Genomic DNA, 14,726 nt, shown 5'->3' on the forward strand with positions numbered 1-14,726 from the left:
CCCCGGAAGAGACGCCGCACCCCGGGAACACCCCCGGAAGAGACGCCGCACACCGGGAACACCTCCAGAAGAGCAGGGAACATCTCCCGAGTCCTATCATTTGGTCACAGCAGCAAACACTAACGTCAGGTGTGATCTCTCTGCCACCTGGTGGTCTTTTAGAAAATTGCATGAGAGAATGGACTACTACCTCTCCCTACTCAGCCCCTCGGTTCCCTGGAGCCGGCCCCCCGTGGTCATTTACAGGAACCAGATGATAGAAATAATGATCTCTAATTGCATAACCTGCTCCCAACCCACCGGAATATGAATTTATATCATTGCGATAAATCAGGCCCGGATTTATTTTTCATTTATTAAAGGATCTGTTGGGCGGCCGCCGCTGCTGCCTCCTGATTGCTGCGATGACAGCCTGGCAGCGGAGCAATTACAGAGAATGGCAACGACGGTGCGCCGGTGTGTGTGTCAATATATGGTTTCCATTCAATGACAGCAAGAACAATAGGAAACTTAATAGCAGAGTATATTACAGGATACGTTTCTTTACACTGAACATCCTTTTGTTCTGGTCTCCTGGAGCACAGCCGTCATTACCCTCCTCTCTGAGCTGGGGCATCTAGCAGTGTTCATCCTGATCCACCTGATGCATGAGCTCTTCTCCCCCATCGCCCAAATCATCGCATACGGCATCTATACAGAAATGTACAACACAGGACAGAACCCCGGGGACGAGGAAAGCTCCAGGGCGCTGCTCACTGTTCACTGGGGATTGCGGCAGTGACGGTGTCAAGCGGCTGCCAGTGACAGCCCATCAGGGCCCCGTACAGCTCCTCGCTCTGCTCCATGAACTTCTTATTGGCCTCCGCCACGTCCGCCGAGGGGTTGGGATCTGGAAATGATCAAACCAAAGAAGAGACGTTAACGAGAGTACAGAAAACAATCGGGAACGGGAGACTTCAAGACCTCGGTGCCCATTAACCCCAATGTACATTTTGGTTTTTCCTCCCCTTCTTACCAGAGACATCATTTTTTTAATTTATTTATAGGAATGGTTTTTAATCCCGTCACGACATGCGCCGTACATGCACAGCGCATGTCATGTCCCTCAGCGGCGGAGCCCACATCTTTCCTGGCACGTGTCAGCTGTTTTGAACAGCTGACATGTGCCCCCTAACAGCCGCGGGTGGAATCGTGATCCACCCGCGGCTGTTAACCCGATAAATGCTATCAATCTCTGATCGCGCCACTAATCCCCCACCCATCGGTGACCCCGTCACATGATTGTGGGTCTCCAGCAGACCTCTATGGTTGTCATAGCCGGATGGCTATGAGCGCCACCCGGTGGTAGGTGCTCATGATGCTTTTTTTTTTTTTTTTTTTTAATTAAACTTTTTTTTTTTTACTTAAATGGTGAAGAAGAAAAAAAAAAAAAAAACAATCCAACCTAGACATGTTTGATGTCTACAAACTGGCAATGACCCGGAGAATCATAACGGCAGGTCAGTTTTAGCATTTGGTGAACATGGTAAAAACAAAATAAAAAAAAAGTTGTTGGATCGCACTTTTTTTTTTTTTGCAATTTCACCGCACTTGGGATTCCCCCCCCCCCCCCTCCATTTTCTAGTACCCAAAATGGTAAAACCAAAGGCATCTTTCAAAAGTGCACCTCGTCCTAAAAAGTAAAAAAAAGCCCATTATGGCTCTGGGAATAAGGGGAGCAAAAAAAAAAAAAAAAAGAAAAACGGCTGCGGGGTGAATGGCAAAAATGGCCACGCGATGCGATTCCGTTCATCAGTACATTTACGTCAATACCAAACGTAACAAGTTTTTTTTTTTTCTATTATTTTAGTGGTGAAAAATAATTCCTGACCTTCCAGATCCTCCTCTTCAAACTCTTCAGGTGCCTAAAAAAAATAAATAAGAAAAGAAGTTTAAGAAGAAGTTCAAGATGTGAAAGCGTCGCCCGCGCTGACACACTGTGACAGGCTGCAGCTGTGAGCAGGACCTACCTGCCAGCTGTCGTCGGTGTAGCCGTACTGCTGGTAGGAGTAGGTGTTATTTTTATCGTCATACTTCCAGTTGGTCATCATCTGCTGAAACTGCTGGGTGTAGTAGTTGAACGCCTGCACGTACTCAGTGGTCGGATTCCTTGATGGAGGACTGGGGGAAATAAATTTTTTTTTTTTTTTTTTGCGACATCCTACAAAGGTTGGACCCCTAGTTCACCAACCACCTTAAAGGGGCCATTTTTTTTTTTTTTTTTACACTGGATTTTATGTACAGTGGTGGAAATAAGTATTTGATCCCTTGCTGATTTTGTACCTTTGCCCACTGACGGACATGAACAGTCTAGAATTTTAACATTGAGAGATAGAATGTCAAAAATAAAATCGCATTGTATAAATTATATACATTTATTTGCATTTTGCAGTGAGAAGTAAGTATTTGATCCCTCTGGCAAACGAGACTTGATACTTGGTGGTAAAACCCTTGTTGGCAAGCCCAGCAGGCAGACGTTTCTTGCAGTAGATGATGACATTTGCGCACATGTCAGGAGGAATTTTGCTCCACTCCTCATCTCTAAATCATTAAGATTTTGTGGCCGTCACTTTAGAACTCGGAGCTTCATCTCCCTTCTTAACTTTTCTATGGGATTATGGTCTGGAGACTGTCTAGGCCACTCCATGATCTTAATGTGCTTCTTTTTGAACCACTCCTTTGTTGCCTTGGCTGTATGTTTTGCTGTTAGACTCAGCCACAACCCATTTTTAATGTCCTGGCGGAGGGAAGGAGGTTGTCACTCAGGATTTTCCATCCATTCTCCCATTGATGCGGTGAAGTAGTCCTGTGCACTTAGCAGAGAAACACCCCCAGAACATAATGTTTCCACCTCCATGCTTGACAGTGAGGATGGTGTTCTTTGGGTCATAGGCAGCATTCCTCTTCCTCCAAACACGGCGAGTTGAGTTAATGCCAAAGACCTCAATTTTTGTGTCATCTGACCACAGCGCCTTCTCCCAATCACTCACAGAATCATCCAGGTGTTCATTGGTAAACTTCAGACGGGCCGCACATGTGCCTTATGGAGAACCGGGACCGTGTGGGCACTGCAGGATGTTAAACCTTTACGGCGTAATGCTTTTCTTGGTGACTGTGGTCCCAGCTGCCTTGAGATCATTAAGTTCCCCCCCCCCCCCCCCCCTGTGTAGTTTTAGGCTGATCTCTCACCTTCCTCATGATCAAGGATACCCCACAAGGTGAGATTTTGCATGGTGCCCCAGATCGATCTCGACTGACAGTCATTTTGTATTTCTTCCATTTTCTTACTATTGCACAGTTGTCTCCTTCTCACCCAGCGTCTTACCTATGGTTTTGTATCCCCTTCCAGCTTTGTGCAGGTCTATGATCTTGTCTCTGACATCCTTATAAAGCTCTTTGGTCTTGCCCATGTTGTAGAGGTTAGAGTCTGATTGATTGAGTCTGTGGACAGGAGTCTTTTACAAAGGTGACTATGTAAGACAGCTGTCTTTAATGCAGGTAGCGAGTGGATTAGGAGCATCTAACTAGTCTGTAAAAGCCAGAACTGTTAATGGTTGGTAGGGGATCAAATACTTAATTCTCACTGCAAAATGCAAATAAATGTATATAATTTATACAATGTGATTTTATTGCGATATTCTATCTCTCAATGTTAAAACTAACCTACCCTTAAAATTATAGACTGTTCATGTCTTTGTCAGTGGGCAAACTAACAAAACCAGCAAGGGATCAAATACTTATTTCCTTCACTGTATTTGGGGCTCAATTGGTTTTCATTATAAATGTTGCACTCTTACCTCTGAAGTGAAGTCAGCTGAGAGGAGCTAGGGAATAAAAAAAAAAAAAGATATAAAGAGAGATAAAAGTTACAAACTGGAACATTGGAAGGAGCTCGCTGATAGATTCTCAGTGAACTCCTTCTGCAGCAGCAATAGACGGTGCAACTACTCACATGGTGTCGGTCGGCTTCGTGTAAAGCGCGTGCTTCAGCTTGAATCTTTTGGGCTGAAAAATGAATCAATTTTGTCAATTTGCATCTCATTTGTTAATCACTTAAAGGAATACTACACAAAGAAACGATACTTCGGCCTGCCGGGGGCGGAGCATGACATGGAGGCTCTGCGGTGCTGTGCGTCCTGCTCCGCTCCCTCCGGACCGCCGCAGATCATGAAAACACTGATCGTACTCACGGGGTTGGCACCGGGCACCAGTTTTCCATTTACGTTCGCCAGGCACCTGGCAGCCAAGGATTGCGCTAAAAATTCTACGAAACAGTAACCGGAAAGAGCGCTGGAACAGAGGAACGAAAACACAGCGTCACATGACAGCACATAATGCTACCTGGTCTCCCGTGTGGTGTATACAGCTCCTATGAAGAACTATGTGACTGATCCAGCCTGATCCTCCTCCAACTGCCTGCGGAGCATCAATAACAGCCGACTGCGCAGAGTCTGTAGCCACAGGCATAGCTCTGCATGGGAGCTGTGAACAGGAAACGGACCAGTCGCACAGTCGGGCCATTTCCTGCAGAAGCGCCGGCCACGTGCCCTCACCCTGTTAAGCGGTTGCGGATGATCTTGACGCTGAGGACGCTCTCGCCCATGCTCTTGAAGGCCTGCATGATGAAGGCCTCGTCCATGTTCTCGTCGATCTGTCAGAGGAAAGAATCTGGATATCAGAGACACCATGACCTTGTCCGATGTGCGCTGCTCTCTGCACCTGCCGTGACATCACTACAACTCCCAGCGTGCCCCGCACCTACCGTACCACAACTACAACTCACAGCGTGCCCCGTACCTACCGTACCACTACAACTCCCAGCGTGCCCAGCACCCACCGTACCACCACTACAACTCCCAGCGTGCCCCACACCTACCGTACCACCACTACAACTCCCAGCGTGCCCAGCACCCACTGTACCACCACTACAACTCCCAGCGTGCCCCGTACCTACCGTACCACTACTACAACTCCCAGCGTGCCCTGCACCTATCGCGACATCACTACAACTCCCAGCATGCCCTGCACCTGCCGTGACATCACTACAACTCCCAGCGTGCCCCGCACCTACCGTACCACAACTACAATTCACAGCGTGCCCCACACCTACCGTACCACCACTACAACTCCCAGTGTGCCCCGCACCACCCACCGTACCACAACTACAACTCACAGCGTGCCCCGCACGTACCACCACTACAACTCCCAGCGTGCCCAGCACCCACCGTACCACCACTACAACTCCCAGCGTGCCCCGTACCTACCGTACCACTACTACACCTCCCAGCGTGCCCCACACCTACCGTACCACCACTACAACTCCCAGCGTGCCCCGCACCCACCGTACCACAACTACAACTCACAGCGTGCCCCGCACCTACCGTACCACTACAACTCCAAGTGTGCCCCGCACCCACCGTACCACAACTACAACTCACAGCGTGCCCCGTACCTACCGTACCACCACTACAACTCCCAGTGTGCCCCGCACCCACCGTACCACAACTACAACTCACAGCGTGCCCCGTACCTACCGTACCACCACTACAACTCCCAGCGTGCCCAGCACCCACTGTACCACCACTACAACTCCCAGCGTGCCCCGTACCACTACTACAACTCCCAGCGTGCCCTGCACCTATCGCGACATCACTACAACTCCCAGCATGCCCTGCACCTGCCGTGACATCACTACAACTCCCAGCGTGCCCCGCACCTACCGTACCACAACTACAACTCACAGCGTGCCCCGTACCTACCGTACCACCACTACAACTCCCAGCGTGCCCCGCACCTACCGTACCACCACTACAACTCCCAGCGTGCCCCGTACCTACCGTACCACCACTACAACTCCCAGCGTGCCCCTCACCCACCGTACCACCACTACAACTCCCAGCATGCCCCGCACCTACCGTACCACCACTACAACTCCCAGCGTGCCCCGCACCTACCGTACCACCACTACAACTCCCAGCGTGCCCCACACCTACCGTACCACCACTATAACTCCCAGCGTGCCCCTCACCCACCGTACCACCACTACAACTCCCAGCATGCCCTGCACCTACCGTACCACCACTACAACTCCCAGCGTGCCCCTCACCCACCGTACCACCACTACAACTCCCAGCATGCCCTGCACCTACCGTACCACCACTACAACTCCCAGCGTGCCCCGCACCTACCGTACCACCACTACAACTCCCAGCGTGCCCCGCACCTACCGTACCACCACTACAACTCCCAGCGTGCCCCACACCTACCGTACCACCACTACACCTCCCAGCGTGCCCAGCACCTACCGTACCACCACTACAACTCCCAGCGTGCCCCGCACCTACCGTACCACCACTACAACTCCCAGCGTGCCCAGCACCCACCGTACCACCACTACAACTCCCAGCATGCCCCACACCTACCGTACCACCACTACAACTCCCAGCGTGCCCAGCACCCACCGTACCACCACTACAACTCCCAGCGTGCCCCACACCTACCGTACCACCACTACAACTCCCAGCGTGCCCCGCACCTACCGTACCACCACTACAACTCCCAGCGTGCCCCGCACCTACCGTACCACCACTACAACTCCCAGCGTGCCCCGCACCTACCGTACCACCACTACAACTCCCAGCGTGCCCCACACCTACCGTACCACCACTACACCTCCCAGCATGCCCTGCTCCTCGCCCTGCACAGCTTATGGAGCCGCTCGGTATTCGCTCCTCTGCCCCCCGGTGTGTCGGGAGGACCCCCGTGTACCGCGCAGCCCCCGGCCACACTCACGTCTCCCATCCACAGACTCGCCATGTCCGCGGCTGCAGCTCGTATCCCACACAGCCGCCAACACTGTACGCCCCGCCCTCCAGACGCTCGACCAATCACATTCCGACACTAAAGTACTTCCGGTATCTTCACCCTGCAACAGCGGAAGTCCGCACTGTGGTGTGGTGCACGGGCGCCGCCATTTTGTTGGCGACCAATCAGTCAAATTAGTTGTAATTAACTAATGAATGATGTGAAAACGTTCAGGAATTCTCCATTGTTGCCATATACGAGCTTGTGATTACTGCGAATGAAAAGAACATTAGAATTATCCCTTCAATAAAACTCAGAATAAAAACTGCCCTTGGCCGTATCCATAGAAACCAGCCAGCGCCTTCTAATCATTTTATAAAATAAATCTTTCATCGGTTGCTACAAACAACAGCGTTCATGCGTCATTAAAACATGAGGCGACTTTTCTTGTGTGTGGTTGTTATAGAAACTACCATAAAGCGAGCGGCGCACTGCTGCGCTGCTCCGTCAGAACCGTCCTCCAAACAGCGCCCCACCAGTCCACAGGTGACACGTGGTATTGTGGCTCGTCCCTGCTCACTGTAACCCCTTGAGGGACCAGGCAATTTTCTGCTTTTGCTCTTTCGTTTTTTTTCCTCCCCTTCTCCCCAGAGCCATAACCTTTTTATTCTTCCGCCAATATGGCCGTGTGAGGGTTCATAGTTTGAGGGACGAGTTGTACTTTTGAACGACATCACTGGGTTCACCATATAATGTACTGGAAAACGGGAACAAAATTCCAAGTGCGGTGAAATTGCAAAAACAGTGCAATCCCACAGTTGTTTTTTGGGCTTTTTTTTTGCTAGGTTCGCTAAATGCTAAAACTGAGCCACCATTATGATTCTCCAGGTCATTACGAGTTCATAGACACCAAACGTCTAGGTTCTCTTTTATTTAAGTGGTGAAAAAAAATACAAAATATGTAAGAAAAAAATGTTTCTTTTGTCTCCATTTTCCGAGACCCGTAGTGTCTCCATTTTTGGGGATCTGGGGCTGGGTGAGGGCTTAATTTTTGACCTAACATTTTTCCTGACCCCATTTTGTGGTAGATACGATGCTTTGATCGACGATTATTGCTCTACATCCAGTAGTGTCTTAAAGGGAACCTTTCACCCTTTTTCCGATATAACCTAGGGCCCACCACCTTTCAGCCCCATGTGACAGCATTCTATAATGCTGTACATATGACTCCAATTTGCCCTGCAGAGCACAAAAAAATCTTTAATTATGGTCAGCTACGGGGAGACCCGGTCCGATGGGCGTCACTGGTCTTGGTCTTGTGTCTGGTCTCTTCTTGCGAGGCCATCCTCCTTCTGTGCTTCATGGGGATGACGCGTCCTACGTCATCCACACAGCGTTCCCCTCCGCGCTTCTGCGCAGGCGCACTTCTCTCTGCCGTGTAACGCGCATGCGCCAGCGCTATTTTGACCTTTCCCAGCGTATGCTCAGAACAATACTTGGCAGAAAGATGGTGGTTATATCGGAAAAAAAATGACGACAGGTTCCCTTTATTCTTCCTTCTTTTTTTGCTGGAGTGGAAGGTGCAATATCTGGAAAGATTTGGATGGGAGAGTTGTCATAAGAAAGGGATGGTTAATCTCCTGCCTTAGTAAGGATAGGTGAAGTGTCCACAAACTGAGTAGGCCACATCTTGTCGGGGGTCAGAAGGTTTCGGCTTAGGTTTTGAAGCTCTGTAGACCAGAGGTGTCAAACTGCATTCCTCGAGGGCTGCAAACAGGTCATGTTTTCAGGATTTCCTTGTACTGCACAGGTGATAATTTAATCACCTACACAAATAATGAGTTGGTGATTAAATTATCACCTGTGCAGTACAAGGAAATCCTGAAAACATGACCTGTTTGCAGCCCTCGAGGAACGCAGTTTGACACCCCTTGCGTGTAGACCCTTTCTATTAATTATTTTTTCAGCTCTTTCGGAATCTACAATGGAAGTAAACATTTCGTTAGTGACTTTTTCCAAGGATTCCGGAGAAAAGTGCTCAAGAATTCCTTTAACTCTAATGTTTTTGCGCCTGCCTCTGTTCTCCTGGTCTTCAAGATCTAGGATGGTTGATGAGCCGATTCTGATGGTAGATTACTTGTTCCCTTAGAGAATTTTGTAAGGTCCGTCTGTGCGGAGTCGAATGAGTCGACCCTTATTTTAGGTCAGATCTAAGACAACAAAGATTTCATGGCTTGGACAAGAGAATTTTTTAGGAAATGACCTAGATTCCTAGAGATAGGGACCAAGTCTGCAGATAACGATTCACTATCAGAGTCGCCGTTACTGGAATCTGAGTCCTCCATTGGTGCCGTATCATTGGGATGGGAAGATAACTTTTTAGACGTTGATTGAGGGGTAATTAGTTCTTTCCTTAGGAAAAAAGGATTAATATCAGCAAATATCGTAGTAAATTATCACCCCTGATCGCCTGGAGCACGCTTTTTTTTAAAAAAAAAAATTCCATCCATTAATAATATTTTGGGGTCAATAAAACATTCTAATCTCTTTTTATTTCACTTTTGCATTTCATAAAACTACAGCAATTTGACTAATTTTCTTCTCCATGACGGTTACTGTTTGGAGTAATAAATATATTGTTATAGATCTGGATTTTTGTGGCTACAGAGATAACAAATGTGCTTTTTTTTTAGTTTTTTATTTCTTTATTTTTGGTTAGGAGAAATAAATGGTGAATTGAAATGTTCATGTATTTATTTTGTTTTAAATTATATTTTACTTATTTAGGATTCCATAGGTGTATACGAAATAGTTTGGAAGACACGGAGGTTGTTCCAGGTAATTTCAATTTGTGTTGATTTCATTTATTTTTACATTTTCAAAAAACTTTATTAAAACTTATTAAAAACTTTAACCCCTTTACCCCCAAGGGTGGTTTGCACGTTAATGACCGGGCCAATTTTTACAATTCTGACCACTGTCCCTTTATGAGGTTATAACTCTGGAACGCTTCAATGGATCCTGGTGATTCTGACATTGTTTTCTCGTGACATATTGTACTTCATGACAATGGTAAAAATTATTTGATAGTACCTGCGTTTATTTGTGAAAAAAACGGAAATTTGGCGAAAATTATGAAAATTTCGCAATTTTCCAACTTTGAATTTTTATGCAATTAAATCACAGAGATATGTCACACAAAATACTTAATAAGTAACATTTCCCACATGTCTACTTTACATCAGCACAATTTTGGAACCAAAATTTTTTTTTGTTAGGGAGTTATAAGGGTTAAAAGTTGACCAGCAATTTCTCATTTCTACAACACCATTTTATTTTAGGGACCACATCTCATTTGAAGTCATTTTGAGGGGTCTATATGATAGAAAATACCCAAGTGTGACACCATTCTAAAAACTACACCCCTCAAGGTGCTCAAAACCATATTCAAGAAGTTTATTAACCCTTCTGGTGCTTCACAGGAATTTTTTGAATGTTTAAATAAAAATGAACATTTAACTTTTTTTCACAAAAAATGTAATTCAGCTCCAATTTGTTTTATTTTACCAAGGGTAACAGGAGAAAATGGACCCCAAACATTGTTGTACAATTTGTCCTGAGTATGCCAATACCCCACATGTGGGGGTAAACCACTGTTTGGGCGCATGGCAGAGCTCGGAAGCGAAGGAGTGCCATTTGACTTTTCAATGCAAAATTGACTGGAATTGAGATGGGACGCCATGTTTCGTTTGGAGAGCCCCTGATGTGGCTAAACATTGAAACCCCCCACAAGTGACACCATTTTGGAAAGTAGACCCCCTAAGGAACTTATCTAGAGGTGTGGTGAGCACTTTGACCCAACAAGTGCTTCACAGAAGTTTATAATGTAGAACCGTAAAAATAAAAAATCATATTTTTTCACAAAAATTATCTTTTCGCCCCCAATTTTTTATTTTCCCAAGGGTAAGAGAAGAAATTGGACCCCAAAAGTTGTTGTACAATTTGTCCTGAGTACGCTGATAGCCCATATGTGGGGGTAAACCACTGTTTGGGCGGATGGGAGAGCTCGGAAGGGAAGGAGCGCCGTTTGACTTTTCAATGCAAAATTGACAGGAATTGAGATGGGACGTCATGTTGCGTTTGAAGAGCCACTGATGTGCCTAAACATTGAAACCCCCCACAAGTGACACCATTTTGGAAAGTAGACCCCCTAAGGAACTTATCTAGAGGTGTGGTGAGCACTTTGACCCACCAAGTGCTTCACAGAAGTTTATAATGTAGAACCGTAAAAATAAAAAATCATATTTTTTCACAAAAATTATCTTTTTGCCCCCAATTTTTTATTTTCCCAAGGGTAAGAGAAGAAATTGGACCCCAAAAGTTGTTGTACAATTTGTCCTGAGTACGCTGATACCCCGTATGTTGGGGGAACCAACGTTTGAGCGTATGGCAGAGCTCGGAAGGGAAGGAGCGCCATTTGGAATGCAGACTTAGATGGAATGGTCTGCAGACGTCACATTGCGTTTGCAGAACCCCTAATGTACCTAAACAGTAGAAACCCCCCACAAGTGACCCCATATTGGAAACTAGACCCCCCAGGGAACTAATCTAGATGTGTTGTGAGAACTTTGAACCCCCAAGTGTTTCACTACAGTTTATAACGCAGAGCCGTGAAAATAAAAAATCTTTTTTTTTCCCACAAAAAATATGTTTTAGCCCCGAGTTTTGTATTTTCCCAAGGGTAGCAGGAGAAATTGGACCCCAAAAGTTGTTGTCCTATTTGTCCTGAGTACGCCGATACCCCATATGTTGGGGTAAACCCCTGTTTGGGCACACGGGAGAGCTCGGAAGGGAAGAAGCACTGTTTTACTTTTTCAACGCAGAATTGGCTGGAATTGAGATCGGACGCCATGTCGCGTTTGGAGAGCCCCTGATGTGCCTAAACAGTGGAAACCCCCCAATTCTAACTGAAACCCTAATCCAAACACATCCCTAACCCTAATCCCAACAGTAACCCTAACCACACCTCTAACCCTGACACACCCCTAACCCTAATCCCAACCCTATTCCCAACCGTAAATGTAATCTAAACCCTAACTGTAACTTTAGCCCCAACCCAAACTGTAGCCCTAGCCCTAACCCTAATCCTAACCCTAGCCCTAACCCTAGCCCTAACCCTAGCCCTAACCCTAACCCTAGCCCTAGCCCTAGCCCTAACCCTAGCCCTAACCCTAGCCCTAACCCTAGCCCTAACCCTAGCCCTAACCCTAGCCCTAACTCTAACCCTAGCCCTAATGGGAAAATGGAAATAAATACATTTTTTTAATTTTTCCCTAACTAAGGGGGTGATGAAGGGGGGTTTGATTTACTTTTATGGCGGGTTTTTTAGCGGATTTTTATGATTGGCAGCCGTCACACACTGAAAGACGCTTTTTATTGCAAAAATATTTTTTGCGTTACCACATTTTGAGAGCTATAATTTTTCTATATTCTGGTCCACAGAGTCATGTGAGGTCTTGGTTTTTGCGGGACGAGTTGATGTTTTTATTGGTAACATTTTCGGGCACGTGACATTTTTTGATCGCTTTTTATTCCGATATTTGTGAGGCAGAATGACCAAAAACCAGCTATTCATGAATTTCTTTTGGGGGAGGCGTTTATACCGTTCCGCGTTTGGTAAAATTGATGAAGCAGTTTTATTCTTCGGGTCAGTACGATTACAGCGATACCTCATTTATATCATTTTTTTATGTTTTGGCGCTTTTATACGATAAAAACTATTTTATAGAAAAAATAATTATTTTTGCATCGCTTTATTCTCAGGACTATAACTTTTTTATTTTTTTGCTGATGATGCTGTATGGCGGCTCATTTTTTGCGGGACAAGATGACGTTTTCAGCGGTACCATGGTTAGTTATATCTGTCTTTTTGATCGCGTGTTATTCCACTTTTTGTTCGGCGGTATGATAATAAAGCGTTGTTTTTTGCCTCGTTTTTTTTTTTTTTTCTTACGGTGTTTACTGAAGGGGTTAACTAGTGGGCCAGTTTTATAGGTCGGGCCGTTACGGACGCGGCGATACTAAATATGTGTACTTTTATTGTTTTTTTTTTTTTATTTAGATAAAGAAATGTATTTATGGGAATAATATTTTTATTTTTTATTCATTATTTTGGAATATTTTTTTTTATTTTTTTTTACACATTTGAAATTTTTTTTTTTTTACTTTTTTACTTTGTCCCAGGGGGGGACATCACAGATCAGTGATCTGACAGTTTGCACAGCACTCTGTCAGATCACTAATCTGACATGCAGCGCTGCAGCCTTCACAGTGCCTGCTCTAAGCAGGCTCTGTGAAGCCACCTCCCTCCCTGCAGGACCCGGATCCGCGGCCATCTTGGATCCGGGGCTGGAGGGAGCAGGGAGGGAGGTGAGACCCTCGCAGCAACGCGATCACATCGCGTTGCTGCGGGGGGCTCAGGGAAGCCCGCAGGGAGCCCCCTCCCTGCGCGGTGCTTCCCTGTACCGCCGGCACATCGCGATCATCTTTGATCGCGGTGTGCCGGGGGTTAATGTGCCGGGGGCGGTCCGTGACCGCTCCTGGCACATAGTGCCGGATGTCAGCTGCGATAAACAGCTGACACCCGGCCGCGATCGGCGGCGCTCCCCCCGTGAGCGCTGCCGATCGCATATGACGTACTATTGCGTCCTTGGGAAGTAAAGCCCACCCCACATGGACGCAATAGTACGTCTAATGGCAGAAAGGGGTTAATAACACTCTTAATACTTATTTATTGATATTTGACCTTTTTTTTAGTTTCCTTGTGCAATTTAAATCTGCTTTCTACAAACCATAGGTGTATAGTGAGCAGCTATCTCAGGTCGGGTGTGATTAAAAAAAATTATTTTGAATTTATTTTTATTTTTTTTATCTCATAAATAAAACTCCGTGTCTGCAAATTGAGATTCTGGTGTGGCTTTTATCCTAAATCATATTTCAAGGCTCATTGAAGGTAAATATTTACCTGTAGGATTGCTACTTCCAATAGGTGGCGCTCCAGTTCAAGTCCTCTTCCTCTCTGAACAGATAATTCGTATAATTATTTTAAAACATTTTTAAAACTTTTTTTCATTCCATTCAATTTATTTTTTTCAGGTCCTCTCGGACATGTGAACCTCCAATCGCTTGTACTATATATTACAAACCATAGGCGTAAATAGAGCAACGATTCAGAGGTCAGGATGGATGTTATTTACATTTTAAGTTATTCATTTTTTTAATTGAAATGAATTTTTTTTTTCAGTTCCTCTGGAACATTTGAACTTCTGATAACTTGTGCTATATATTACAAAACCACAGGTGTATTTGTAGCAGTTAAATTAGGTCAGAAGACCCGGAGGTCCGGCCGGTTGTGATTTTATTTATTTATTATTTTTTTAACTTTTATAACTTTTTTTTAATTTATATTTAATTTATTTTTTTACTTACAATAGGAAATGTGAACCTGTGATTGCTTTCCAATACCATAAACATATATCAGCAGTTAACTCAGGTTGAAGGAGGTCAGTTGCGATTTTTACTTTTTTATTTATTTTACTTTTTTATATTTTCCAAAACTTTTATTTGTTACTTAAATTTTTTTTTTTAGTTCTCTTAAGGAACGTGACTCTGAGGTCCGTTTACGATACCATAGGCAGAGATGAAGAAGTTTAGGTTAGTTTTGAATGAGAAAAGGGAAGGGGCTAAAATTTTAATTATTTTGTAACATTTTTTAAACTTTTTTTTTTTTTTACCCAAATTTGACTTACTTTTTTTTAGTTGACCTAGGGGATTTGAATCTGGGATCGCTTACACTATATACAAGAATTCCACAGGGATGTCTG

At 45.4% G+C, this 14,726-nt stretch overlaps 1 protein-coding gene across 1 annotated transcript; it reads right to left on the reverse strand.

The window, feature by feature from the left end:
• Positions 1-505: 505 nt before the first annotated feature.
• Positions 506-8,523, reverse strand: TRNAU1AP (tRNA selenocysteine 1 associated protein 1). Its single transcript, XM_069741587.1, has 8 exons — positions 6,832-8,523; positions 4,593-4,690; positions 4,230-4,329; positions 3,992-4,044; positions 3,837-3,863; positions 2,010-2,160; positions 1,871-1,904; positions 506-889 (listed from the first exon to the last, which is right to left on the reverse strand). Exons 1-8 carry the CDS (start codon positions 6,853-6,855, stop codon positions 753-755), a joined length of 624 nt encoding a protein of 207 aa, XP_069597688.1. The 5' UTR covers positions 6,856-8,523; the 3' UTR covers positions 506-752.
• Positions 8,524-14,726: the final 6,203 nt, after the last annotated feature.

Source organism: Ranitomeya imitator, chromosome 10, assembly GCF_032444005.1.
Source record: "Ranitomeya imitator isolate aRanImi1 chromosome 10, aRanImi1.pri, whole genome shotgun sequence".
Classification (NCBI taxonomy): Eukaryota; Metazoa; Chordata; class Amphibia; order Anura; family Dendrobatidae; genus Ranitomeya; species Ranitomeya imitator.